At 41.9% G+C, this 24834-nt stretch overlaps 1 protein-coding gene across 7 annotated transcripts in view; it reads right to left on the reverse strand.

Moving 5' to 3' along the window:
* Positions 1 to 7815: 7815 nt before the first annotated feature.
* fgf12a (fibroblast growth factor 12a) overlaps positions 7816 to 24834 on the reverse strand; it is a 54897-nt gene continuing 37878 nt past the window's right edge. For all 7 annotated transcript variants that reach the window (XM_034226163.1, XM_034226165.1, XM_034226162.1 and 4 more), the window contains 4 exons: positions 24412 to 24522; positions 19282 to 19385; positions 11718 to 11916; positions 7816 to 10689 (listed from right to left, as the gene is read on the reverse strand). In XM_034226163.1, coding sequence (XP_034082054.1) covers positions 10574 to 10689; positions 11718 to 11916; positions 19282 to 19385; positions 24412 to 24522 — 530 coding nt within the window. In that variant the 3' untranslated portion in view covers positions 7816 to 10573. The remainder of the gene's footprint in view (positions 10690 to 11717; positions 11917 to 19281; positions 19386 to 24411; positions 24523 to 24834) is intronic.

The following is a 24834-nucleotide window of genomic DNA, read 5'->3' on the forward strand; positions in this document are numbered from 1 at the left end:
TTCCACCGGGTCCGTCTGCGCCACGCTGCGCCGCGTTACGGCTGCACGCACGACACTACGCTTCTGAAACGCTTCTGAAACGCTTCTGAAACGCTTCTGAAACGCTTCTGAAACGCGTCCGGTGGGTTATGGCGCTAGAGGAGGTCGGACCAAAACCGCGGCGCAGCCATGACGCGGCGCAGACGGACCCAGTGGAAACTGGGGGTGAGCCGTAACCTGGCGCGTGTGGTGGAATAGCACCCATTGACTAGATTGGCCGCGATCCAGACGACCGCCGCAACGCGGCGCAGCCGTAACACGGCGCAGCCGTAACACGGCGCAGCCGTAACACGTGTTTAGAGTCGGAGAGGTCCTGATAATTTATTCCGGTAAATTACTCTGACCTACTAATTGACCTGACCGAAGTTATTGAGTCTATGTAAGTTTGCGGCTTGGCTCAGATCCACCAACGTCAGCAAGATCTCACCTCTATTAACTTCCAGAAGAACCTAGGTTCAATTAACTGCTGTTTCAATTCAGACAACTCTTTTTTAATCTGTTTAAGGGATCCCGAAGGATTTTGATATCAGTAAATGGAGTGTGCTCCTACCTAAGTGTGGGTGCAGTCTTACCTTTGAAGCAGGAGAGGAGGGCACAGGTTTCTTTTTAAGTTATCCCAGTCCAACAGGTGGGATTCAGTTTATTTGAAGAAAAATAGGTCCAAACTAATACAGGGTTTTTACCTTTTAACACATTATAATCATATGCAACATATCATGCTGGGGTTATATTTGTATCTAAAACCTTAATTCATATTTCTCATCTATCCAAGATCTAAAATAAAGCCATTAGTTATAAGATTCCCGTACGTCCTATTAACGTCTTCTGGGATAAATCTAAATAAAGCTATTAGTTCTAAGATTCCTGTACGTACTAATAACGCCTTCCAGGATAGATCTAAATAAAGCCATTAGTTATAAGATTCCCGTACGTCCTATTAACGTCTTCCGGGATATATCTAACTATTAGTTATAAGATTCCCGTACGTCCTATTAACGTCTTCCGGGATAGATCTAACTATTAGGTATAAGATTCCCGTACGTCCTATTAACGTCTTCCGGGATAGATCTAACTATTAGTTATAAGATTCCCGTACGTCCTATTAACGTCTTCCGGGATAGATCTAACTATTAGGTATAAGATTCCCGTACGTCCTATTAACGTCTTCCGGGATAGATCTAACTATTAGTTATAAGATTCCCGTACGTCCTATTAACGTCTTCCGGGATAGATCTAACCGAGAGCCATTTTACCCAGCCCTTCAACCAACAAATATCAGAGATATTCACCAAGTTTGAGAGAACATTACCGAGAGCTATTAACCCAGCTCTGAAGGACAAAGCCTACCGGGAGAGAGTCTACCAGGGGTTTCCCCCCCTCTCTCTCGCGCTCTCTCAAAAAACCAGTCTCTTTATGCTCAAAAAACCAGATCGAAACCCCAAAAACACCTCCTCTATCCCCAACCAACATCCCCACTTTATCCGTCGTTATATGTAGAAAATATTACGTTTTCTCCGTAATGTTGTTTCCATAACAACAACAACTTCCTGTCAACTGTCCTTCAAAATAATATATTATATCCTTTTTAGTTTCACAGAACACAAATTGGGTTATTTACATAATATATTTACATGATTTTGTTGTGCAATAAAACAACCCGATGGACACACGATAAAGGAAATGTTCAAATTCGGCTCTGATCGTAGCAACATCGGGCCATTCGTGAGGGCATCTTAAGCCATCGTATGACCGCCGGTGGAGTTTCTCAGGCTCCGGCAGCAACTTCGTGAGCGGTGGCAAAATCTTTGGCATGCCAAAAAATTGCCGAAGGACCTTGCGAAGGTTCATTTTTGTGTTGAATTCGTGTGTCAATTGTGCCCTTCGTAAGGCCATCGTGAGGGCATCTTGTTATCATCGGTGCCATCGGGCATTCGCCCCGATCAGAGTGAGGGTGAATGCACCGATGATAACACGAAGATGACACGATTTGACAAGATGCCCTCACGAGTGCCTTACGAAGTTGCCGCTCACTAAGTTGCTGCCGGAGCCTGAGAAACTCCACCGGCGGTCATACGATGGCTTAAGATGCCCTCACGAATGGCCCGATGTTGCTACGATCACAGCCGAATTTGAAAATGTCCTTTATCGTGTGTCCATCGGGTGTCAATTTCGGGACAGTGTGACAGGGCCTTTAAGGCAGGAGCCCCCCTCCCTGTGATCTGCTGTGAGAAAAAAGGGGAAGAAACTGCCCTCTTCCTTATCAGTGACACCCATACATCATAGACCTTACACACTCAACCTAAACAAACCACTTTGTTTTGTTTATGCTGTAAATATAGAAAAACCTAAAATATGAAGCATTCTCATTATGGGTTCATACAAGAATATAATTGATTATATTTGATTATAACTAACTTTCGTTTTAAGTATTCACTTCATATATGATTTATAATTCACTTTCGTTTTAAGTATTCACTTCATATGAAGATCTCAACACACGGCGCAGCCGTAGCGCGGCGCAGACGGACCCGGTGGAAACTGGGGGTAATTTTAGAGAAGCGCTGCGCCGAGCCGCTTCTGGGCCGCTACTGGGCCGCTTCTGGGCCGCTTCTGGGCCGCTTCTGGGCCGCTTCTGGGCCGCTTCTGGGCCGCTTCTGGGCCACTTCTGGGACGCTTCTGGGACGCTTCTGGGACGTGTCTGAGCCGTAACACGGCGCGTGTGGTGGAATAGCACCCATTGACTAGAGTGGCCGCGATCTATACGTCCGCCGCGGCGCAGCCGTAACACGGCGCAGCTCGGGTAGACAGACCCGGTGGTAACTGGGGTACAGATACAAAGCGTGTGAGAGGGTTTGTGGGCGGGTGGCTGGGTGAGTGGGTTTACACTGTGTGTGGGTGCCTGTGTGCACTGTGCATGGACTTTTATATGTCTTATGTCTCTTATGACAGGGCTCTGTTCTTGGTCCCCTCCTCTTCTCCCTGTTCACAAACTCGCTCGGATCAGTCATTAGCCCGCATGGTTTTTCTTACCACTGCTACGCTGATGACACCCAATTAATTCTGTCCTTTCCCCGCTCAGAGACCCAGGTCGTTGCACGCATCTCTGCTTGTCTAGCTGACATCTCTCAGTGGATGTCTGCTCACCACCTCAAGCTCAACCTTGTCAAGACTGAGCTGCTCTACCTCCCGGGAAAAGATTGTCCCACTCTTGACCTAACAATCAACATCGGCACCTCAGTTGTTTCCCCGACTCAGACTGCAAGGAATCTGGGTGTGACCCTAGATAACAACCTGTCCTTCACTGCAAACATCGCTGCTACAACCCGTTGCTGCAGATACACGCTTTACAACATCAGGAAGATACGTCCCCAGCTGACACAGAAAGCGACTAAGGTTCTGGTCCAGGCTCTCGTCATCTCACGCCTAGACTACTGCAACTCCCTCCTGGCTGGTCTACCTGCATGTGCCATCCGACCTCTGCAGCTCATCCAGAATGCAGCGGCTCGTCTGGTCTTCAACCTTCCTAAATGTTCCCACACCACTCCGCTCCTCCGCTCCCTTCACTGGCTTCCGGTAACTGCTAGAATCCACTTCAAGACACTGGTACTTGCTTACCATGCTGCGAATGGATCTGGCCCTTCCTACATCCAGGACATGGTTAAACCGTACACCCCAGCGCGTGCACTACGCTCTGCATCAGCCAAACGACTCGCTGCGCCCTCGCTGCGAGGGGGACCCAAGTTCCCATCGGCAAAAACACGTGGGTTTGCTGTCCTGGCTCCAAGATGGTGGAATGAGCTCCCCATTGACATCAGGACGGCAGATAGCTTGCACATCTTCCGGCGCAAACTGAAAACTCATCTCTTTCGACTCCACTTCGAGCGTTAGAACTATTAACGAAGCACTTTTATGCTAATAAAGGACTGGCTTACCTAAAGCCAGTTGAGTAGCACTTGAAATGTTTGGCTCTATGAAACCTGATGTACTTATATGATTCTGTTTTCTTCAAGGTTGTGTCTTCCTGGTCGAATGTACTTATTGTATTGTAATTGTATTGTATTGTAAGTCGCTTTAGCGTCAGCTAAATGCAATTACATTACATTACATTACATTGCATTTAGCTGACGCTTTTATCCAAAGCGACTTATGTAATGTAATGTAATGTAATGTTATGAGAGAGCGCTTGCAGTATTTCTCGCAATATTCATTTGCAAGCAGCAGAGGCCAAAAGCAGCAAATCACAGATAAGAGAAGTGGAGAGAAGGTAAAGTGATCTGCTTTTATCGTGTCAGGACAGCAGACCCCCCCCCACAAGCTGCATCAGCAGAAGCTTAAAAGGTTTGAATGCGGTCTCTTCAACCATCAGAACTAATTTCATTCAAACATTCATGACCACTACCAAGCAGCTCTTATTTTCCTCCCTCCCATCTAACGCAAGTACATACATTAAACCAGTTTTCTGATAGTTTTGCCAACTCTGAGCTGTGGATTTAGATGTTGAAGACGCTGATAAGAAACACCGAGCCAGCAAGATCAAAGGAGCATCACTTAGCCTTAATTGAACAGAGACCAATTATTTGTAATGAGTAGAACTGAACGCCCCACTTCTGAGCAGGAGTTCCCTCATTCTCTCCTTGGGAGGACTAGAAAAGAGAAAGAAGCGCAGTCCCCGTGGAACAGGCCCATATCAAAACAACAGGACAAAAGGTGGTAGACAGAGAGGGAAGAAGGATGCCTGGGATACAAGATCAAACTAGCTCTACTCAGTGTGCTCATGACTCTGCAAAAGACAAACATGCACATGTCTGTAACATACTGTCCCTGAATAGATGTCTTTGTTGTAGACACTCCTGAGACCTGAAAGATTCATCAGCTTTACCTTCAGTATGGCGTAATGGTGTTGTACACCAAAGGATAGCTATAGTTGGGATGTTGAGGAGATGTAGGCCCTATTGTTTAGTAGCTCTAAGAAGTGTGGCTTATTGCATGATGTAGATGTATGGATATAGCTTTTTTTCAAATAATAATTAGACGGAAAGAATACTTACTTCCGGGTGTAAAATTCTCTAAATCAACTAGGCTACTATGAGCTGCCCGGACCCTCGGTCCTGACGGACTCCAACTTGTGTTTAATAATCAAAAAAATAAATAAACACAAGGATAATTATGTGTTATTGTTGAGTAAATAACAGTGTGTGGTTTAGAAAAGAATACAAAATTAGAAGGAAAAAACGATGAAACAATACAGATTTCAGTATTCTGAGACCCTACTCTCCCCATAACTGACGGCAACAAAAGTCCTACATTATTCAATTAAAATGAAGTAAAAACAATAAGTGTGGCTTGATATTGAGTAAGAAAAAGGTTGATAAACGCTGTGAGAATGGATCTTCAGGTAGCATTCGCTCGCGATCTCAAGTCGTCTACAGCATACGTTTAGGGAGCTATATAGAAGCCTATGGACATCCCGGAAAGTTGAAAATGTACGCTAAGGGCCACCCCCCCTTGCGTTGGAAAAAGCTGACATGGCCGCCCCCCTCTTGCGTTGGAAAAAGTCGACACAGGGGACTTGACATAACGTCAACATAGGCCGACCTGGGAGTGAGGATGTGTTGTTGTTGTTGTTGGTCGTTTCTGTGTAGCTTTATTGTGAGAGTTTTGCCCTCTACCGCGGTGAAGTTAGTTTTAGGTTGGTTATTGGACAGATGTTATGTCAGTCTATGTCCAGCATTGTCCTGTTTCTCAGTTTCACAGACGGTGGGCGGTCAGAGCGAGGACAGTTAGCTCAAACCTTGTTTTACCACAGGGCTTCACTAAGGGACAAACATTAATTGCAAGTTTGAATGACACCATCCATACCAATGTTATTTCAATACCTCGATCCAATGCTTACTCATTAGTGAAAAGTATGCTTAACATATTATACATGTGTCATATGCTGCACACATTTATCTAAAAAAATAGAGTAAATAGATGTATATATAAAACTGAAAGAAGATATATTCAATATATTCCATATCAATTACTCCAAATCAATGCAGCATATTATTACAACTCTTCGGTTTTTGGATTGGGTTTTAGTTATTTTCCTATTTTATATGACTATAGTATCCTTATAAACGAAATAGCAGTTTTTTAATTGAAAACTTGTCATTTTTAATAAATGGTCAATGGAATGCATTTATATAGCACTTTTCCAGTCGTTACAACTCCTCACAGTGCTTTACATATAAAAGTCATCATTCACCCATTTGGGCTGCCATTCAAGGAGCCACTGGCTCAGGGAAACATTCACACACATTTGGCCATGCCCAAAATTAGGATTTGCAATCTGAACCTCACAGAGAGTTTTTGAAAGTTGCTAGGGCCATCATGAATCATGACCATCAATTCAATAAAGAATTGATGTTCCTGATTCAATAAAAAAAAGTTTTTTTGTGATTCATTATTTTATTATGATGATCTCATTCAGTTCCTGCATGTTCTTATTATGGCAATAATTTAAATTATACATGGTTATTATTAATTACATCTGAGATTTTAATGCAGCCAGTGAGTCCAAGGTTGTGTCTTCCACACATGGGGGAGGACAGGTGAGTAGCAGAGGCCACTGTCAGAGCTGAAGCTGAGAGGACAGCAGAGCTCTCCCTCAGTATGTGTGTCTGAACAGATGACCCTGTTTTAGACTGCCAACTCCCGGCTGGTCTCTGAACAGCTGACCTTGACTTGTTTCTGCCCTTAGTCAAAGTTAATCACAGAGGTGGATGCTGTGAACAAGACGGCATATCGATTGTTGTAAAAAACTATTTTTGCTCCGCATTTTTAAGCCTCACATTGGAAGAGCAATGTATTGCCATGAAATGTGCTTTTGTGTTTCCTTAACAAAGAACTGCAATAACTTTGTTCATATCTTAACATTTGGTCCAGCACACAATTAAATGTTTTAAACACTCTGTATTATGACGCTTTTAGAACTTAATCTCAACTCTACTTTATGTTAATGCTCACTGCATTACGTCTGCTAAAATCAGCAGGTTGACATTGTGAGCAGGTTGCACTAAAGCATTAGTGCTATGCCCAAAGCACCGCTGTGCCTATAAGCCTTCTTACAGCCGTCATTATGGCTGTAGACTTGTTTTGAGTTTAGGGATTGATGTTAGATAGTATGTGGTAATGTAATGACGGAGAGATAAAGAGTGTGAAATGCACTAGACGGGAACTTTTCATCTCGCTTCTTTTTTTTGTTCTCTTTGAATTTTTTTCACCCCTTTCCTTCTCAGTACCTATACATTTGCACTCTTCTCAGCTGTTAACTGAACACACAAAAATAAAACATACTTCCCCCCCTCCCATCCTCCCAACTCTGCTGTTCTCTGTGCTGCAGCCATCATGCAGCAATGAAGACAAAACCACGTCCTGAAAGTCAGGGGAGCCTTCATCCTCCTCCTCTTCCTCCTCCTCATTCTCCTTGCAGACGGTACGGAAGGTCTGTTTCCATGACGACGGGAGAACTAAGGGTGAAGGAGTGCCATCCCAAAATGACACAGGATTTAGGGGCTGTTGAGAAGATAAATCGCCCCCGGTGTATTGATAGAGGAAGCGGATTTTCTGAATTTGAAACGCTTAGAAATCTCAAGTTGATGGATTTAGTTTGTCTGCTCATGTCGCTGCTTCTCTTGTTGTTGCAAAGAGTGACATTCATAAAAAGTAAAATTCACAAAACATCTGCCAGTCACGATCAACAACACATTGAATCAATCACTGCATCTAGGTGAACGTTTTTGATAACATAGTCTTTATTCTTAAACAATCACTAACTTCATTCTGATTTTATTATCAATGCATATTTTTTATTTCATCTCACAATTCATAATGCATATATGAGCGTGTTCCAATGCAGTGAAATCATCTGCAAACATAAAAATAATAAATGATACTTAATATCACGTACAACCTAAGCCTTTGGTCACCCTTTCATACATCAATAACCCCCCCCACACAAAAGTGCATTCCTTTACCACTCTCACACATCAAATATTTATACCGCCTTGCTTTAGTCATCCCTTTCTCAAATCCTCTCATCCTGCTGTCAACAGTTGACATCGAGTACATCCAATTTCATGCATTGCTTTGAGTCCACATGTATTTTCATTTGCACCAAAATAAACCTCTATAAAAAGATATTTCTATATGCTGGTCTTGCCTGTTGACTTCCAGTGTCACATCTGATATACTGTAAGTATCAATGTTATGCTGTAGGTGAGTTGAACTAGTCTACCGTTAGCTATCGCAGGTAACTCGTACCAGCTTAGAACCCAGACCCAAGGTAGAACACCAGATCGATGATAATATATCACTGCGGTTTCTCTGTGCAACTGAATGTGTGCTATTTACTGTACATACCACCAACTTAGCATATGTTTTCCAACCAGATATAGGAGAGACATACAAACTCTCACTAACATACTGATCAAAATGTTGCATATAAAAGTTCTGGACCTATTCTCCCCGAATTTGAATCAAGTTCTCACCTCAAAATCAAACCAAGATCAACTCCTACAGTCATGCGATGCTCATGCTTTGTCTCGGCTCCTGTATCCCTCTTCCTAAACTAGCTAGCTTAGCTGTACACCACCTCTCTAATAATAAAAACACCATCGACCTCGTCCCGACCTTCCTAAACACCCCACCGGTGGCCAGGCTTTGTGCAACGGCTGCTGGACAAGAAGCGGCCAGCCTTTATGTCTGGCCCCATCTGCGGAACAATTTGTAGGACTTCCTGAGTTAGACAAACTAATTGGGGATTAGAAATGAGCTATGCAACGTACACGGTGTACCAGTCAATTCACCTTGTTTATACAGCCCTGTCAGCATGTTGATTTATGAAAGAGAAGCTTCCTTCACAATGCAGCAAATGGCTCATTTCATGGGTCACAAAACCAGGGGGGTGGAGAATCTATTGGTTACCATGTCAGGAAAAACAAACGATAAGGTACTCTCACGGGAATGGTAAAATACCCCCCCCCCCCTAACCTGGCTAAATCCAGACTAACTGGCTCCTCAATGAGACATTCTGCTACATTGTGATGGGAAGTCTTAATGGTTATGAACTATATTGAAAACATCACCAAGTCAGGTCAGTGGATTATTAAACAGTCAGGCACCCTGTCCTCCAGTGTTGAGAAAATCTCTAATGCTTTCAGAGTAAAGGTAACAGAAATAGTCTTGAAAACTAATCAACACGTATCCTCACTGCCGGGCCTCCCAAAACAACTTTCATTCCTTCTCTTGCTTGGAAAAAAACAGGAGAACACTTTAGTCCATATATTCAAAGGCATTATTACTGTTACATGGTTTTATTTTTGAGAGATGTTGTTGTATTAGCCTAGCAAACATCAGAGACATTGATCTGTGTTTCTTGAGGTGTAAATGTGAAGTGACCGTTTTTTGGCCATGGCTCATAGTGCTGATGCTGGTCAATATCTTCTCCTTTGCTATCGGAGAGAATACTGTTATTTTATTTTTGTTGACAATGTTGGACATCTCTTTACTTAGAACCGAATAATCATTGCAAATGTTAAAGAGTATATTGAAGCGATATCAAAACAGCTTTCCTTTGACTCAGACTTTTACCTACCTGTACAACTTTCTTTGACAAACACACTTACCACAGGGATGTGTCGTCTGCTTATTATTACTATTATTAAGAGACATACTAGACTGCTCTCTATTATATTGCTTGAATCAGTCTTGTCTCGTCATTGCAGAACAGGGGAGGGGAGTCCATGTTTGAATACTTGAAACATCCCTATCTGTCCTATTAGTCCCGCTTACAGTTCACACCTGAGTAAATTACATCCCACCCTAAGCGCTCTGTTTCCATTGGAGTCCAACACAGAGAACTATCAAATACATTCATTCTTACCCCCACACCAAAGCAGGTAGTGTGACAGTGCATTCAAGATCAAACTATGAGAGAGAAAACATCTGAGTGATTGAAAATAAATTACTTTCTCTAGTCTCAAAACAAAAGAAAGCCAGAATTACCATGATAGTAACTGGGATGATAAGATACAACAGATTAGTAATGATGAAGATGTTACAGCTATTACTGACAACAATAAGACAGTTAAGCATATGAGGGTGCAATAGCATTTAGAAAAAGAAACCATTGTATGAAAATGGTACATGTATTAAAGCTTGTTTTTCACAGCATACATTGGAAATGATAGATATTTGTGTGAAGAGAGAGACCACCATTTATTTATTTATCACAGCTTTTTCTCTTTTTTTTGCATAAAATGTTGGTCAAGTCCTGATTGAAAATGTTTGATTTTTCATATATATATCCTCTGGTTTCATATTAATTCATCTAAAATGTTTTCACAGGCAAGAGTTCAGTTTGTTTTTGTTTTCTTGGGTGTACAGTAGTAGTTCCTCGTCGTCGCAACGCCCCCTTTTTGTTTCAGAGGGGAAGGTGGTGCGGATTTGGGGGGAGGCCACTCCCCCCTGCTGGAAGCCCCTCCCCCCACTGCTATGTGGAGTCCTGATTGACAGCTTTCCCTCCGTTCATAGTGGGGGTCCCTGAGTTCTTCCTGGAGCGCTGCTTGTCCTCTATCTCATGCATCGACGGCTCCCTGTACATACAAACTGTAGTGGAAGATGTAAAGAGAGGAAAGGAGAAGGAGGGAAGGAAGGAAGGAGAGGAGACGACAGGACAAAGAGAGCATGAGCTCAGAAAGGGGACAATGGAGAGCAGATTGAAGAGATGGATGGGTAGACAGAGACAAGGTCAGGTGTGAGGCTGGAGGGACAATTATACCAGGCAGGGAATTAGAACACGCAAGCACTTTTTTTGGGGGACATTGCTTATCAAGTTTTTATGATATCTATCAGATGCTAGAAACATGTTAGAGGTGATATTTAAAAATAAACTTGTACCTACAAAAGCTAAAATAAATGCTCAAAACAAAGGAGGTTTTTTCTTAGTGAGTGTTACCATTATAACAATAGACTCTTCAAAACAGTTTAGCAGTTGAGGAAATTCTCATATGTCAATGCAAAGTGTGGTTTGGATATTTTCATCCAACTACAAACTTTTCCTTTAATAAACGTCATTGTATTGTTGCATATTATAATTGTATATATCATATGTCCAGTATTATTTCTATTCCTATTGAATATATTATTTTATGGGACTACATCCGAGTTTTTTTTTATCCTAATAACTGTTGATGTTTACACGTAAAATTATTACCAACCCTAAACCATAAATAGTTTATCCTGTTCTATCTTCAAAGCAATTGCAATGTAGTGTCACTAAAAGATAATTTGTTAAGAAAAGTCTCCTGTTTTAAAGTATAATAATATCTGAAATACTAAAACGTGTTAAATGAAGGAATTAAACAGCTTTTCAGTATCTCTCTTGTTTGTTTTCCGGGTTGGTACGATGAAAACAAGGGCATTAAGATGAACATTCACTGCGCGCACTACAAAATGTTATTTTGGGCTGGATTAAAGAATTTAAGTATATAACTAGTTTTCATACTAGTGTAAGGAAGGAAATCAAATTATTTTTTGGGGGAATCTTTCCTAAAGTAATTCCCAGCAACAAAGAACAAAACAAGCAATACAAAAGATCACTTCAAATCTGTTCCAGGAAACAAGGTTTCTCTTACCTTCGATGGGCCGGGGCACAAAGTGTGACGAGGGTTTAGTCTTCTTGACGCGGTTGCCCTTCATGACTTGCCCATCCTTGGTGAGGCCGAGGAACCAGGCCCGGCCCGACTCCTGCTGCCGGAACACAGTGGACGAGTAGATCACATAGTAGTTTTCAAAAACGGACTCTTTGAACTTGCACTCCGGCGTGAACATCTCCTGCAAAAAATACAAAAACAAACAAAGGACTGAAGGATATAGATACAGTTTGTACATGTGGGCTTGTGAAGATAAAATAAATCCATTAAGTTCATATATTAAATGAATGAATGTGTATTTTTTGTAAACACAATACAAAAAAAGAAGGCTGTTTCTGTTTCAGTTTGCCAATATTGGCTCTCTATATGTAGTAGTGTACATTGCCAAGGTCGGTAAATGTACTGTAAACACAGACACACATCCTTGAAATCTAAGTAATAAGGAGGATCTCTCTGCTTCATCTCTCTGCTTCATTATCAAAGCAGCAAGTGAAGGAGAAAGTCAAGAGGACACAGGAGGTGGAGAGGACTGACAGGAAAAAGAAGAAACAAGCCAGATTTTGGATACACTGTCGGGACGGAGCGCCGTGCCAGAATATTGCCATGACAGTTTGGGACGTGTAAACAATGCTCTTCACTGTCTAACCCCTAACAAATATAAGATGCTTTAACATGAGTTTAATGAAGATAGTGGTGGAACTGATCTTTTGGCAAGGAATAGTGTGGCTTAGACTTTTCCAAAAATAAATGTGTAATTAATAAAGCATCTTATTAACGTATGCTGACAAGGTGGATGCCAAACCTCCTAACCTTATCCTCTCATCTCTACCCTCCTGCTCAGCTCAATGTTTCCTGACTGATAGAGGCCAAATGAATACCTTACTCCAGTCAAATTGAAGGGCGGTGAAGTCATGTGCGTCCAAAACAGATGTGTGTGATGTGGAACAGCTGGCTTGAGGGATTTTGTGCCGTTTCAGTTTAGGCAGGCTTTATACTGTGTGTGTGTGTGTGTGTGTGTGTGTGTGTGTGTGTGTGTGTGTGTGTGTGTGTGTGTGTGTGTGTGTGTTGTGTGTGTGTGTGTGTGTGTGTGTGTGTGTGTGTGTAGTGTGTGTGTGTGTGTGTGTGTGTGTGGTGTGTGTGTGTGTGTGTGTGTGTGTGTGTGTGTGTGTGTGTGTGTGTGTGTGTGTGTGGTGTTGTGTGTTGTGTCTGTGTGTGTGTGTGTGGTGTGTGTGTGTGTGTGTGTGTGTGTGTGTCTGTGTTGTGTGTGTGTGTGTGTGTGTGTGGTGTGTTGTGGTGTGTGTGTGTTGTGTGTGTGTGTGTGTGTGTGTGTGTGTGTGTGTGTGTGTGTGTGTGGTGTGTGTGTGTGTGTGTGTGTGTGTGTGTGTGTGTTGCTGTATTTCATTTATTAATATGTCATGCAGGTTTCTGCACCCCTTTAAGGTTGTCTAGTTGAGTGACAGCCCAATTCTGCTTCCTGCTGTGTTTGGGTGTGTATGTGTGTGAGAAAGGAGAAAGAAGAATGAAAAGTTTAAAAAAGTTAAAGATAAGGAATGAAGGAGAGACTGAAAAGTGTGTGATGAGTTGAGTCACCCATATTACAAAACATTATCTCAGTTACCTGTTTTACATAGCCATGCCTAGTTCTCGATGGTATTTTTCAACATACTGTATATAAATCTTGAGTTTCCTGCTCAAACCCTCCTCTAAAATCGAACATTACCAACTATAACCAATTAAAAACTATGTTTCTTTACTTGTATAGTATAGCTAAACCAGTCACGGTGTGTGTCACCGCTCATTTATAAGACACAGCAGTTCATAGCAGGCTGTGTAAAGGACTCTGGGAAGGTGAGGTCTCATGGGGGGCTGTGTGGAAGCATTTCGCAGGTCAGCAGGGGGGAGGGACAAGATCTGTGAAGAGCAGGCAGCTGACTTTATTTAGTCCCTCTGACACTCTGTCAAACAGCAGACGTCTCTCTGTCGGGATACAGGGGGCAGGTCTTGTCTGTCTGGCTGTGTGTGTGTTTATGTGTGAATATGAGTGGGTAGGGGGGAGACATTGATGCATTACCCACCAGCAGGCTTTGTCCCCTTCTTCATCTGCCAAAATCAGGCCGAGCAGGCACACAAATGCCCCCAACCACCCCCAACACCAACACATTAGTGCGCTCCACTATACTACCCTTCACAATCAGCCACTTTGCTTTGCTGACACATGGTGGAATCTCCTCCAAATTCATCCACAAGGACAGCACTTTGTTACTGTCTATGAAAAGGCTAGGAGCGTTTTAGAAAACACCCTGGCTGTGGCTTGGGAATGATTGGGTTGGGATGAAAGTGACTTTGAAGTCTTTGACAGAGCACCTTGTTTGTGAATGAGTGAGTGGAAATATGAGGCGAAGAGACGGGGTTGGAGTCTCGCGTGATTAATGGGATCTCCTTAATGGCCATGCGTGAACCATAGAATCAAGGAGGGAAGGGGAAGCCGGGAAATACACACTGGCGTATGGCCACGTCCGTCACACATACTCAATGCGACAAACATGTTGTCCCACATTAAAATGCATACCAACAGGTTTGCGCTTTGCTTCCTCTGCCAGGAATAAATAATCAACTAAAGTTGTTACCCCGAACGAGCAAGGAAAATTACAAAAAGACGTGCCACATGTCAGCATTAACAGGCTGTTCTTGGTGGTAGTAGAGTATATACAAGGATGCTTATTTATATTCTGTGGTGCTCTGAAGGAGAAGGGTGAAGGAGTTTTTTGTGAAAATAGGTATGTGAGACTGCTCACTCCCCGCCATAAGTAAGCTAAGGATAAATAAACCCAAAGGGCGAGTGAGAAATGAACAAACTCCATGAATCTGGGGACAGAATATTTAACAGTTTTAACATGTAATATGAATCTTACCAAAGACTGCAAGCTGATCTTTAAAAAAATAAAATAAAATAAATAAATAATTTTGATCCTCTCTATACCAAGCAGAAACATTAAGGTGATGTCAGTGGTGAAAAGTAACTCGGTGCATTTCAACTACTGTATTTATTACACTTTTAAGGTACTTGAACTTCACTGAAGTATTTAAATGTTTTTCCACTTCTTGTACTAGTCAGAGGGAATTGTTTTACCCAACCACTTTATAGGAGCTGTAGTTACTTAACAGATTCAGATGAATAATACATACATATTATTAAATGATGTATTAATATGGTTAAAGATAAGACTGTACTGATCCCTTGGTGAAAGCTCTCTGGCTTTATGTAACAAAGAAAAGCTCTTTATCTGCAGCAACATCAAAGAAATGCATATGAACGCATCAATAATTCACTGAGGTAATATACATTATTCTAAATTGGACCACTCTGCATAACGAGTAGCTCTACTTTAGGTACTTGATGCTAATACTTTAAGAACATTTAGATTGCAGGACCTTTACTTAAAGCAGACTATTCTACACTGCTACTTAAACTACAGCATATTACTTCGTCCACCACTCGATGATGTAACACACAGATGTGCTGACTGCACAGAAATGCCAATGTGTAGTTCATGGCGGACACTTTGAGGGACATTTACATCTGTTGCTAGCTATACCTGCACATCCAATCAAGTGATGTAATGGTAACAGGAAGTTATATTAACAAACGAGTGGGTCTATCGAAGTGGGGGTATGTGCGAACAAAACTGGCCAACAGGAAAGATGTTTGCCATTCAAAACCAGGATTTGAAGTTAATAATGAAGTTTGAATATGTACAAATTGGCTTGACAAAGATGGGAAAAGCACTGAACACATTTCCAAGTTCTCTGAATCATTAACACTTGGTGAGAAACTGTGTGGATCTGTTTCTCTATATTTCCGGATATATAAAGCCTTTTTTAGACAATTTCAAAGACAAAACCCCAACAACAAAATCCCTGATGATGCAAAACATCGAAAATACATGACTAAGGTGATAATTGTGTTTTTAGTCCTGGGACCTTGTGGAAGGTGGGCTGTGCAGATGTAGGGAAATTAAAATGGAACAGAAAGTAAGAGAAATATTTCCACTGAAATATGGGCCTGAGCCGCTGCTGAGGTTTGGCCTCAGTGAAAATCACAGGCCTGCCATGGATCTCCCGGAGAGCTCATTATTATTCTGAGAGAGACTCAGGACGCTGATTGTCTCTAGACGTTACTTAAACTGAACAACTCTTTCTTCTTTCTGTTTCTATCCGTCTCCTCCCCTCCCTGTTGATCTCTCTCTCTCTGTCTCACCCTGTAAGCCAATCACATTAAAAAAAACAGTCCCTTTAACTTCCCAGGAGAGGACATTCATGGTTAACGACCAAAATCCAACAATAAAGATTTCCAATGCTCTGAATCTCAGATTTTCTCATCTTCATTTCTTCCTTTATTTATCTTCCTAGAGCAACTTAATTGATTCTATGTCATTAGCACAAGCAACATACATGCAACTTTATAATTTGCATGTACACTAGTGCTTAACGGCAACATTTAGAAAGTAATCACCCTCAAAATGTAGATTAGAGTTTAGTTAAGGACATTTTTCAATCAAAAACACCTATTGGCTGTTGTCAGTGTCTCAAATACAATCTCCTATAAGTATTTTTGTTCAACCTGGTTTGGGGGAAAGACAAACTTTTCTCAAAATAACATTATCATTTGTCCACAGTGCTGTCTGACCTTCACACCATCTCTTTCTCGGTCTCAAGGTCTTTACTTCGACACATTATCCATTTTCTGTCAAATATTTAAAAAGCAGTCAAATTGGTAGGTGATTGAAATAAAGAGTAAGTTCAGATGGTGTGTGTGTGTGTGTGTGTGTGTGTGTGTGTGTGTGTGTGTGTGGTTGTGTGTGTGTGTGTGTGGTGTGTGTGTGTGTGTGTGTGTGGTGTGTGTGTGTAGTGTGTGTGTGTGTGTGTGTGTGGTGTGTGTGTGTGTGTGTGTGTGTGTGTGTGTGTGTGTGTGTGTGTGTGTTGTGTGTGTGTGTGTGTGTGTGTGTGGCTATAGGCCGTTATGTCAGTCTGAGAGATAAGTTAGATAATTAGAGAGAGAGAGAGAGAGAGAGCGAGAGAGAGAGAGAGAGAGAGAGAGAGACGGAGAGCAGAGGCTCGCGAGAGCCGCCAAGAGCTTCGCGGCTATCTCTCCTCAGCTCGCTCTCTCTCTCTGCTCACTCTCCTCTCTCTCTCTCGTCTCTCTCTCTCGCTCTGCTCTCTCTCGCTCTCTTAAGAGATTTACTGCTGTGCAGCAAACTGGGTCATATTGAGAAGAGTTATAAATAATAGAAGGGAGCTCTTCATTGTAGATGCTCAGCCCCCACGCACTTCATCGCTAAACACTCCACACAAGTATTTTCATCCTGCTCACCCCTCGGCTACATCAGTTTCCGTTCAGACTCAAAAGTGAGCTCTGCAGAAACAGCAAGAAAGCCAACGAGCGACCAGCATGTGTACGTGCGCCTTAATGATCAACAGTGACAGTAAACTAACTCGCTAGATACCTGACAGCTAGATGAAAGATGGAGAACACAACAACTCCAAATCATCTCTTCAAAAGACAAAGCACGTCGCATTGCCTTACTAACAAGACAGCATGGGGGGGAAGTAGAAAAAGAGAAGGAGGAAAGCCCTCAGTAATGATCTTCCTGTGGGGTGGGTGGGGGGTGGGGGGTGGGTCTCAGATATTAAGAAGAGAAAACAAGACAACAACAAAAACAGAAGTGTAACTGTAGACCGAGAAGAAGGGGGAAAGTGACTAAAGGCAAATAATACTAAAAGTAAATGTGTAAGAAAGTAAGTATGAGAAGATGAAAGCGAGGACTCATCTTATAGCTGTGATTGCACCCCAAGAGATCTCATAAACGTGTGAACAAAAAACATTATTGTTCCTCCCCTCTATAGTCCTCTTTCAATACATCTATCACAAACACAATCTGCTTGGTAAATTAAACTAAGCTATTTGAGCTATGCGTGTTCATTTAGCCTCTGTATGAGCACTCTGTGGCTCTTTGAGGCTTGTAAGCCCTCCTGTGATCCAGCCCACCACCCGCATACTGCTTACAAATGCCTGCTAATTTCCCATGCTTCACATCTTAGAAAAAAAGGACCTCCTCCACATGGCCTGAGAGTGCATTAACTGCAAGGATTCATTAAAAATGGCCTTTCAAACAGGCTATGCACCCCCTGCTATCCTCTATCTATGATCAAAAGGGCAAACATATGTACAGCTGCCCATAAAATCTAATAACACACAGTCATGTTTGTAGTCTGTCGCAAATGATGACTTCATCAAATGTATGGGTGTATGTGAGAGGGCGGGGTCATACTGTATCCCCAACTAGGAGTCAATTTCCTAAATAAAAGATTGTGGTTTGATTACACTTTAATAATTGAAGTAGATATGTGGGTGGAGGGTTATTACAAGCCTCATAGTAGGCCTGTGAATTGTGCACTTGAGCATTAAGTTATGAATGAATCCGTCTACCTCGGTGACGGTGAGTCATAACAGCATTCCTATTTATTGTACGTCTTTCTCTGAACTTGTGAGTGCTCATACATCTGTCGAGTTTTGCACAAGTTGGACTGTGTGAAAGTGCTGAGAAATGATGGCTCTGAATATACTAGAAACAAAACTTTGAGCATGTACACAACATTATATCAAATACCAGATACAAATGAGCTTTCAACTAACTGTTGTGAAATTACTTTTAGTTGTTCTCGGTTCCTGTAAAAATGTACAATAAAATAGAAATGTCCCTCAGCAGAGGTTTGTTGTTACCGCAGCCCACCCATCCTTTTTTTTTTCAACTGTAACACTATCTTCAACTGGATTAGGAACCACAAGACTGACGGTTATATAACCATGCCAACTAGGGATATCTTCCTGTCTGATTGTCCTCCCCCCCACCCCCCTATTTCTTACTTGCTCTCTCTCATTTCCACTAACATGCTCCAGAAGCATGTCTTCATCCTCAATGCAACGTCTACGACTTAATGTTTTCTCAAACTGACATCTGTGACTGGGTCCACCCCCGCCTGTGCATCTACCACCCACACTAACCTAAAGCTTCTCATATCTTTACACTGCAAATACAATATCCTTCTGACCAATATTTACTCCCCCACTAAGTCTCGAAATAACTTTTTTTTATATTTCATTCTTTCACAACAGCAAAAATCCCTAATATCATGTTGAAAAAGTTAAACAAAGCAAACAACAGCAGCTATATAAGCTTCCGTTATTAGCCAGAAAAAGAAGATGAGACCATTTTAAAAGGACTGAGCACTGAACTTGATGTTAAATTAAATGTAAAACATGCGCGGTGCTGCTTCCACTACAAAGGGGGGGAATCAGTGCTGCACAGCAACACAAAGGCACATCTGAAGAGCTCTCAAATGGAGGGGAGATGAAAGGCTTTAGAAGAGTCTTTGCTGCAGTGGGATATTAAGGGAGACAACAAACAGAACAAAACACAACACATGTCAATTAAAAAATACTGTTAATGCACAACCTGTGCTACTGCTGCTAGGGGTTGTATCTTACCGAGCTGTAAAGCATGCCCTCGCCATTCATGCCAATGTATAAGCCACTCTTCAGTCCCTGGATGGCCACCACTCTCAGCCCCACAGGAATAAGATTAAACAGAGCTGCAGAACAGACAGGGGGGGGGGGGAGAAAGGGACAGAGGCAAAAGAGACACATCAATTGAGTTTCCACTTGTGGAAAATATCTGTGATCTATCTAAAGCAGGAATCCAAAACGTTCTGGTGGAGAAAAAGAGGGCAAAGCATCTAACAAGCATTAAGGTTTTGTACAAATTACACCCCCCCAAATGTCCTCAACCAATCAGACAACATATCAGATATTTTGCTAAAGGGATGAAATTACACGTATGACACAGATTTGCAAAAACAAAAGTACTTTCACCTGCGCTTATATTTAAGTGACTTTGTATGGAACAACTCTGGTTTGAACTGACATCATTCTCATTAGGTGGCAGCTAGACCGTTGCTAATTTTTGCACATTTAAAGTTCCTGGAAATTTGGTTTAAAATCTGAAATATTTCTCTATAACTTTAACTCTTCATGGGCAATTTTTTTTTAGGCATAATTTATTTTAAAAGAAACGTTTGTGTGTGGTATGATCAGTTATAACCAAATGCTGATTGGTGCGCCTAATTTGGTGACATCACCTCTTAACAACTGAGCCCCGTCCACTTGACAATTATTTTCAGGGCACGAATATGATTATGCAGATGCAAGCACGTTGTATTTAGAAAAGTTTGGTCTCAAATGTTATTGCCAATTTTGTCAGGTCTTTTTTTATTGGCAGTATTGCGATCTCTGTAGGTAAGTTATCGAATATGAGGACTGTGACTTTCATGGGCTTTGGTGTGATGAAGGTGTGAGGACACTCTATACTCACTGTATTGTTGGGATGATTGTTCTGCAAGTGGCGATGGGGTCTATCAGATAAAGCTGGCAGGGGCGAGAGGAGACGTGCCAACATGGGTCTGTCCTCCGAGCAGATTCAATTTCACTCAATAAATATTGACGTGCTGCTTTTGCCTGCCAATGGTTTAACTCTGCCCTTTGGCCGCTGGTATGCAAGATACACATTAGCAGTCTTGCAGTTATGGATACCCTTGTGGGGCTGTTTGGGTTGCTCTGGCAGAATTTGAGTCCATTAGCAAATTTACATTTTGATTTCTCAGGCTTCTCAATCCCTTTTTCATAACTTTTCTGTCATAACTATCTCCTTCCCCTCCGTCTGCTCTTTTGCTCCTATTTCCATTTGCCTTTCAAGGCTGCTGCCTTTGTCGGTCCAATGACTGTCAGTGTCTCTCAGAGGCACCGTCCACAGTTCAGTCACGTAGCACTAAAACCCAGGAGTGTTTCACCCCGACGCACCTCCACCGATAAAAACATATTCTACCTTTTTCTGAGCAATCATTCTTGCAATAGGCCCTTCAAAAGATTCCCCATAATAGCTTAGCTTGAAAAGTATGGCAGGTTAGTCCACTATTGTGCTTGATTATGACCTGCCATCCCTGCCAATGTATTACACATCTGACAGGAGCTGTCAATCAGCTTCCTTCTAAAAGTCCAGCTTTTCTATTTGCAGCTCCAGTGGTTGATAGATGCCGTAATTACTACTGTTAAAGTACCTGTCTGAAGGTAATTCCTCTTCCTTTTCAACCACAATCCTATGCCTCTGAGCAAAAGAGCATGGATTGTGAAGGTACAGAGTTGGCAGACTACCGGGGATCTTCTATCGTCAAAGGGCCAGACAAAACAGGTTCAAACAACCCAATAAAGCGAACTCCTTGGAACGGTTGAGTCTTTCAGTGGCGCAGTAATCGGCTACAAGCAAATCCTGCAGGTAGGCTAAAGGAACTGCATTTGATATGAGAAATACTGGCGCAGCAGGAAATAAAGCCTGCAGGAAAGGTTTAGAGAAACACCGAGCCAAACTCCATATGCCAAGGGCACCTCTCCAAATCCAGAAAGAAATGCAAACCCAAAGATGGGAGAGTTGGTTCATGCAGTACAGGCCTGTTAGTCTACGCCAGGGGTGTCCAAACTACGGCCCGGGGGCCAAATGCGGCCCGCGGACCATTTTGAATCCGCTCTTGACAAATTCAAAAAGTATAATGGAATATGGCCCACAAATGAAACTTTGGCTTGTCTTATAATGTACTTCTTAAATATAAATGTAAAAAGATATTACACAGTAGTATTCATGTGTTATTAAGATCCCTTTTCAATTGAAGTTGGAAACATTTTCTAACATATCTTAGTTGATAAGAAAAAAGCCCAATGACTTACTTTCAAACTTGAAATACACCCTTCCTATTTCTCCTTATTATAATCAATCTAAGGCTTCTGTTTTAAGGGATGAGCTGCCAACACTCACAAGCATCATTACCTACATTTGATTGATTTTTCGGTACCACTTTACAATAACGCTACCCTTATAAATGATTCATACAGGATTTATAATTAGGTTATAAACACTTTATTAATCATTAAGATCCATTTATAAACCAGTTCTAACATATAAATACATACATCAACACAGGCACACTATTTGGCAAGATGACTAATCCTTATGGCTACTTAGCGAGAATCAACTCAGTGAACAACAGATACCAAGGATGCTGGCTGATGAAGAAGACGAAGTAAGCTAATAATATAAGGCTTAGCATTACAGATAAATGTGGGCTCACTATTTGGCAAGCAACCGGTCACAGTTGCCCTGTTTATCTCATGTCTTGTAAAAATGTATTAATGATTTATAAAGTGTTCACAACCTAATTAATAGATTAATTACAAACTATTCGTAAACCCTTTATAAGGGTAGTCTTATTGTAAAGTGGTACCGATTTTTCTAACTTATAACTGAACTTATGAGGCAATATACCTCTAGTGAGTGGCCCAGCTCTTCATATATGTTTCTGTACGTGGCCCTCAGTGAAAAAAGTTTGGACACCCCTGGTCACTTATATGCAGTATTTTAATACTGTCTTACATTTCATTTTGGTGAAACTTCTCCTTCATGCCAGACTTGATAAAGTACTTGCTCTGTCCCATCCATCAACCAGGAGCATCAGAGACAGATGGAGTGTGAATGCCTGATACTGCAGGTGTCTCATAACCAGCAATATCTTATTATATGGGTAATTACTGCAGGCAATCAACTGATGACAATCAAATTAATAACTGCTCAAATTTGAACATTGGTCTTAATTAATTGCAGAGTGTTTCACAGCCCTTGCAGTTAGTTAAGCGCCAGTCATGCTTACCACTACAGTTTGAAATGCTGTAAACTACTTTTCAAAATGTACTGAATTATTTGGGGACAAACAAGTGTTTAAATGAAGCAGAATTCCATTTATTTGCAATGCATCGCCCCAGCTAAAACTGCCTGCTGCTCAGTTATGTTCCTGTCTCAGCACTTGTCATCCAGCTCAGAAATATAGCAAATAATACAAAATGGAATTGAAAAGCACTCCGGCCTCAGGTTGCGACTAGTATGCAGGCGCTGCCATGCTCCTCAATCCCATCAGTTCCACTGAACCTCCCCCTAAAACTAAATTACTGTATTCCATCTGCCTCTGCTGAAGATGTTGCAGGTCAGAGGTTGGTGTGGCTCGAGGGTGGGGGTAATCTATTATTCTGATAATCCAGCCGGGGGAATCAATAGTGCAGTGCACGACCTGAATACCAAATGTTCCACTTCTATCTCTCATCACTTCACTCTTTCTGTCTCTATCACTGTAGTCCAAACACATTCCTCTCGCTGCACCCCCCTGCTCTCTTTCTGTGTCTTCCTCTGGACCGTCTCTGATCTTGAGGCTTCTCATAGAGAGAATTATTCATTGGGTACAAACGGGGAAGGTGGTATTTTTAGTATCCTCTGGCTGAATTATTCACTGCATTTCTCCATCCCTGAGCCAGTGGGATTGCTTAACAAGAGGATTACCTAGGGCTGGGGAAACCCTCACATACAACAGGAGCCTCATAAGCCTAAACCTTTACAACACATTGCAGGTGCCAAAAAGTGTTATAAGAGCAAAGGTGGAAGCGCATTGTATGAATGATTTCCCCTTTCCTTTTTTCATGCAGCAATCCTTTTTGTCCCAGAGACCCTGTCCTTATGCTATAAATACTGAAGATCTATCTTCTCATAAAATATAAAACGACGAGTGACAGGGAGCGTCCGTTCTTTTCACTGCATGACTGCTACAGTCCAGCAGCTTTGGCTCGGGTTTCCTTTAAGATTGGCAGCCTGTTTTTAGAGAAGAAAGGTCATGATTGGTTTCCTGTCTGGCTCCGCTCCAGACTGGGAGTGTCGTCATTATCGCTTTGACGACCATTCTCTGCTGACACATATCTCTTCCTTGATCAGTTACTTCCCATAGGACATGGTTACAACAGCCTATATGTTTTAATATAGAAGACACTGCTGTTTTTTGCTTTTTCAGCTCCTGTGAGAGCAGAGAGGGTGTGAAAGCTTTAGGGGGCTATCCCCTGGAGACAATGTATCCACTGGTAGTCCACTTTGGAAATTCGATCTATGGAGAAATGTTGTAATGAAGTGGCTCAGGGAGGGAACTTTGTGACTAGCAGTGTAGATGTGGGGCTCAGTTGTTTCAGGCGATATTTGTTTTAAGTATGGAATTCCTCCCGTGATAATCACACACGCTCCTGAACCAAAACAATCAAAACGATGTGACAGTTAAAATCATGCAGTGTACACAGCAGAAGTGTTTTTCTTAGAGGGCTCCAGGAAGGGATATTGGGTTTCATTTTACTTCAGGATAGAGTTTTGAATAAAGGTATAATGGAGAATTGGATAAGAATTCTTAATCCATCCGAGTAGGTTTTTACACATGTATGTCTACAGTTACATCATGCATACAATTACATAACCAGATTTGGAGAAAAAAAGGCTCTGCCCTGTGGCATTTGGTGAATACTTCCCTTTTTAAAGTTGGATTGATAATCCAATTCAACAAGACCATCTTAAATTCACATTTAACAGTGTTAGGCTGACATCAGTTATGTAAGAATTAATAAACATAGCACAGATATGTTATATAACGCAGTGACTATTTGCCATTAAGTGATTTAGGCTGGAAATGGTAGCTTCCATAACGCTCCACTCACTGTTGTCGCTGTTCTCGTCCTTGCTGCCGTCGATGGTTCCATCCGGCTTCATCTGCAGGTAGAAGCCCTGCTGGCTGAACAGTCGTGTCACGATGCCTTTCAGCTGTGGCTCTGAAACACGCACACACACACACACACACGACACGTACACAAAAACCGCCGACCAAGCCACAGCCCCATCCCCAACAAGTATGTGTCAGAACAGCATTCTCATAACTGTGACAGAATCACACAAAAGAGTTTATACCTGTGTTTGTACACTCACAGCTCTTCATATCAAAGAAAAATGCTGAAATGTTTAACAAACACGTGTTTCACAAACATAAAATGAACAGTCTTTAATTAAGTAAAGGCGACAAGATGGTTGTGGGAGTTGGAGTGTACCAGCAGAGCAATAATACTTTTTAACATTAAAATTGCTTT

The sequence above is a fragment of the Gymnodraco acuticeps genome, unplaced genomic scaffold, assembly GCF_902827175.1.
Source record: "Gymnodraco acuticeps unplaced genomic scaffold, fGymAcu1.1, whole genome shotgun sequence".
Taxonomy (NCBI): domain Eukaryota; kingdom Metazoa; phylum Chordata; class Actinopteri; order Perciformes; family Bathydraconidae; genus Gymnodraco; species Gymnodraco acuticeps.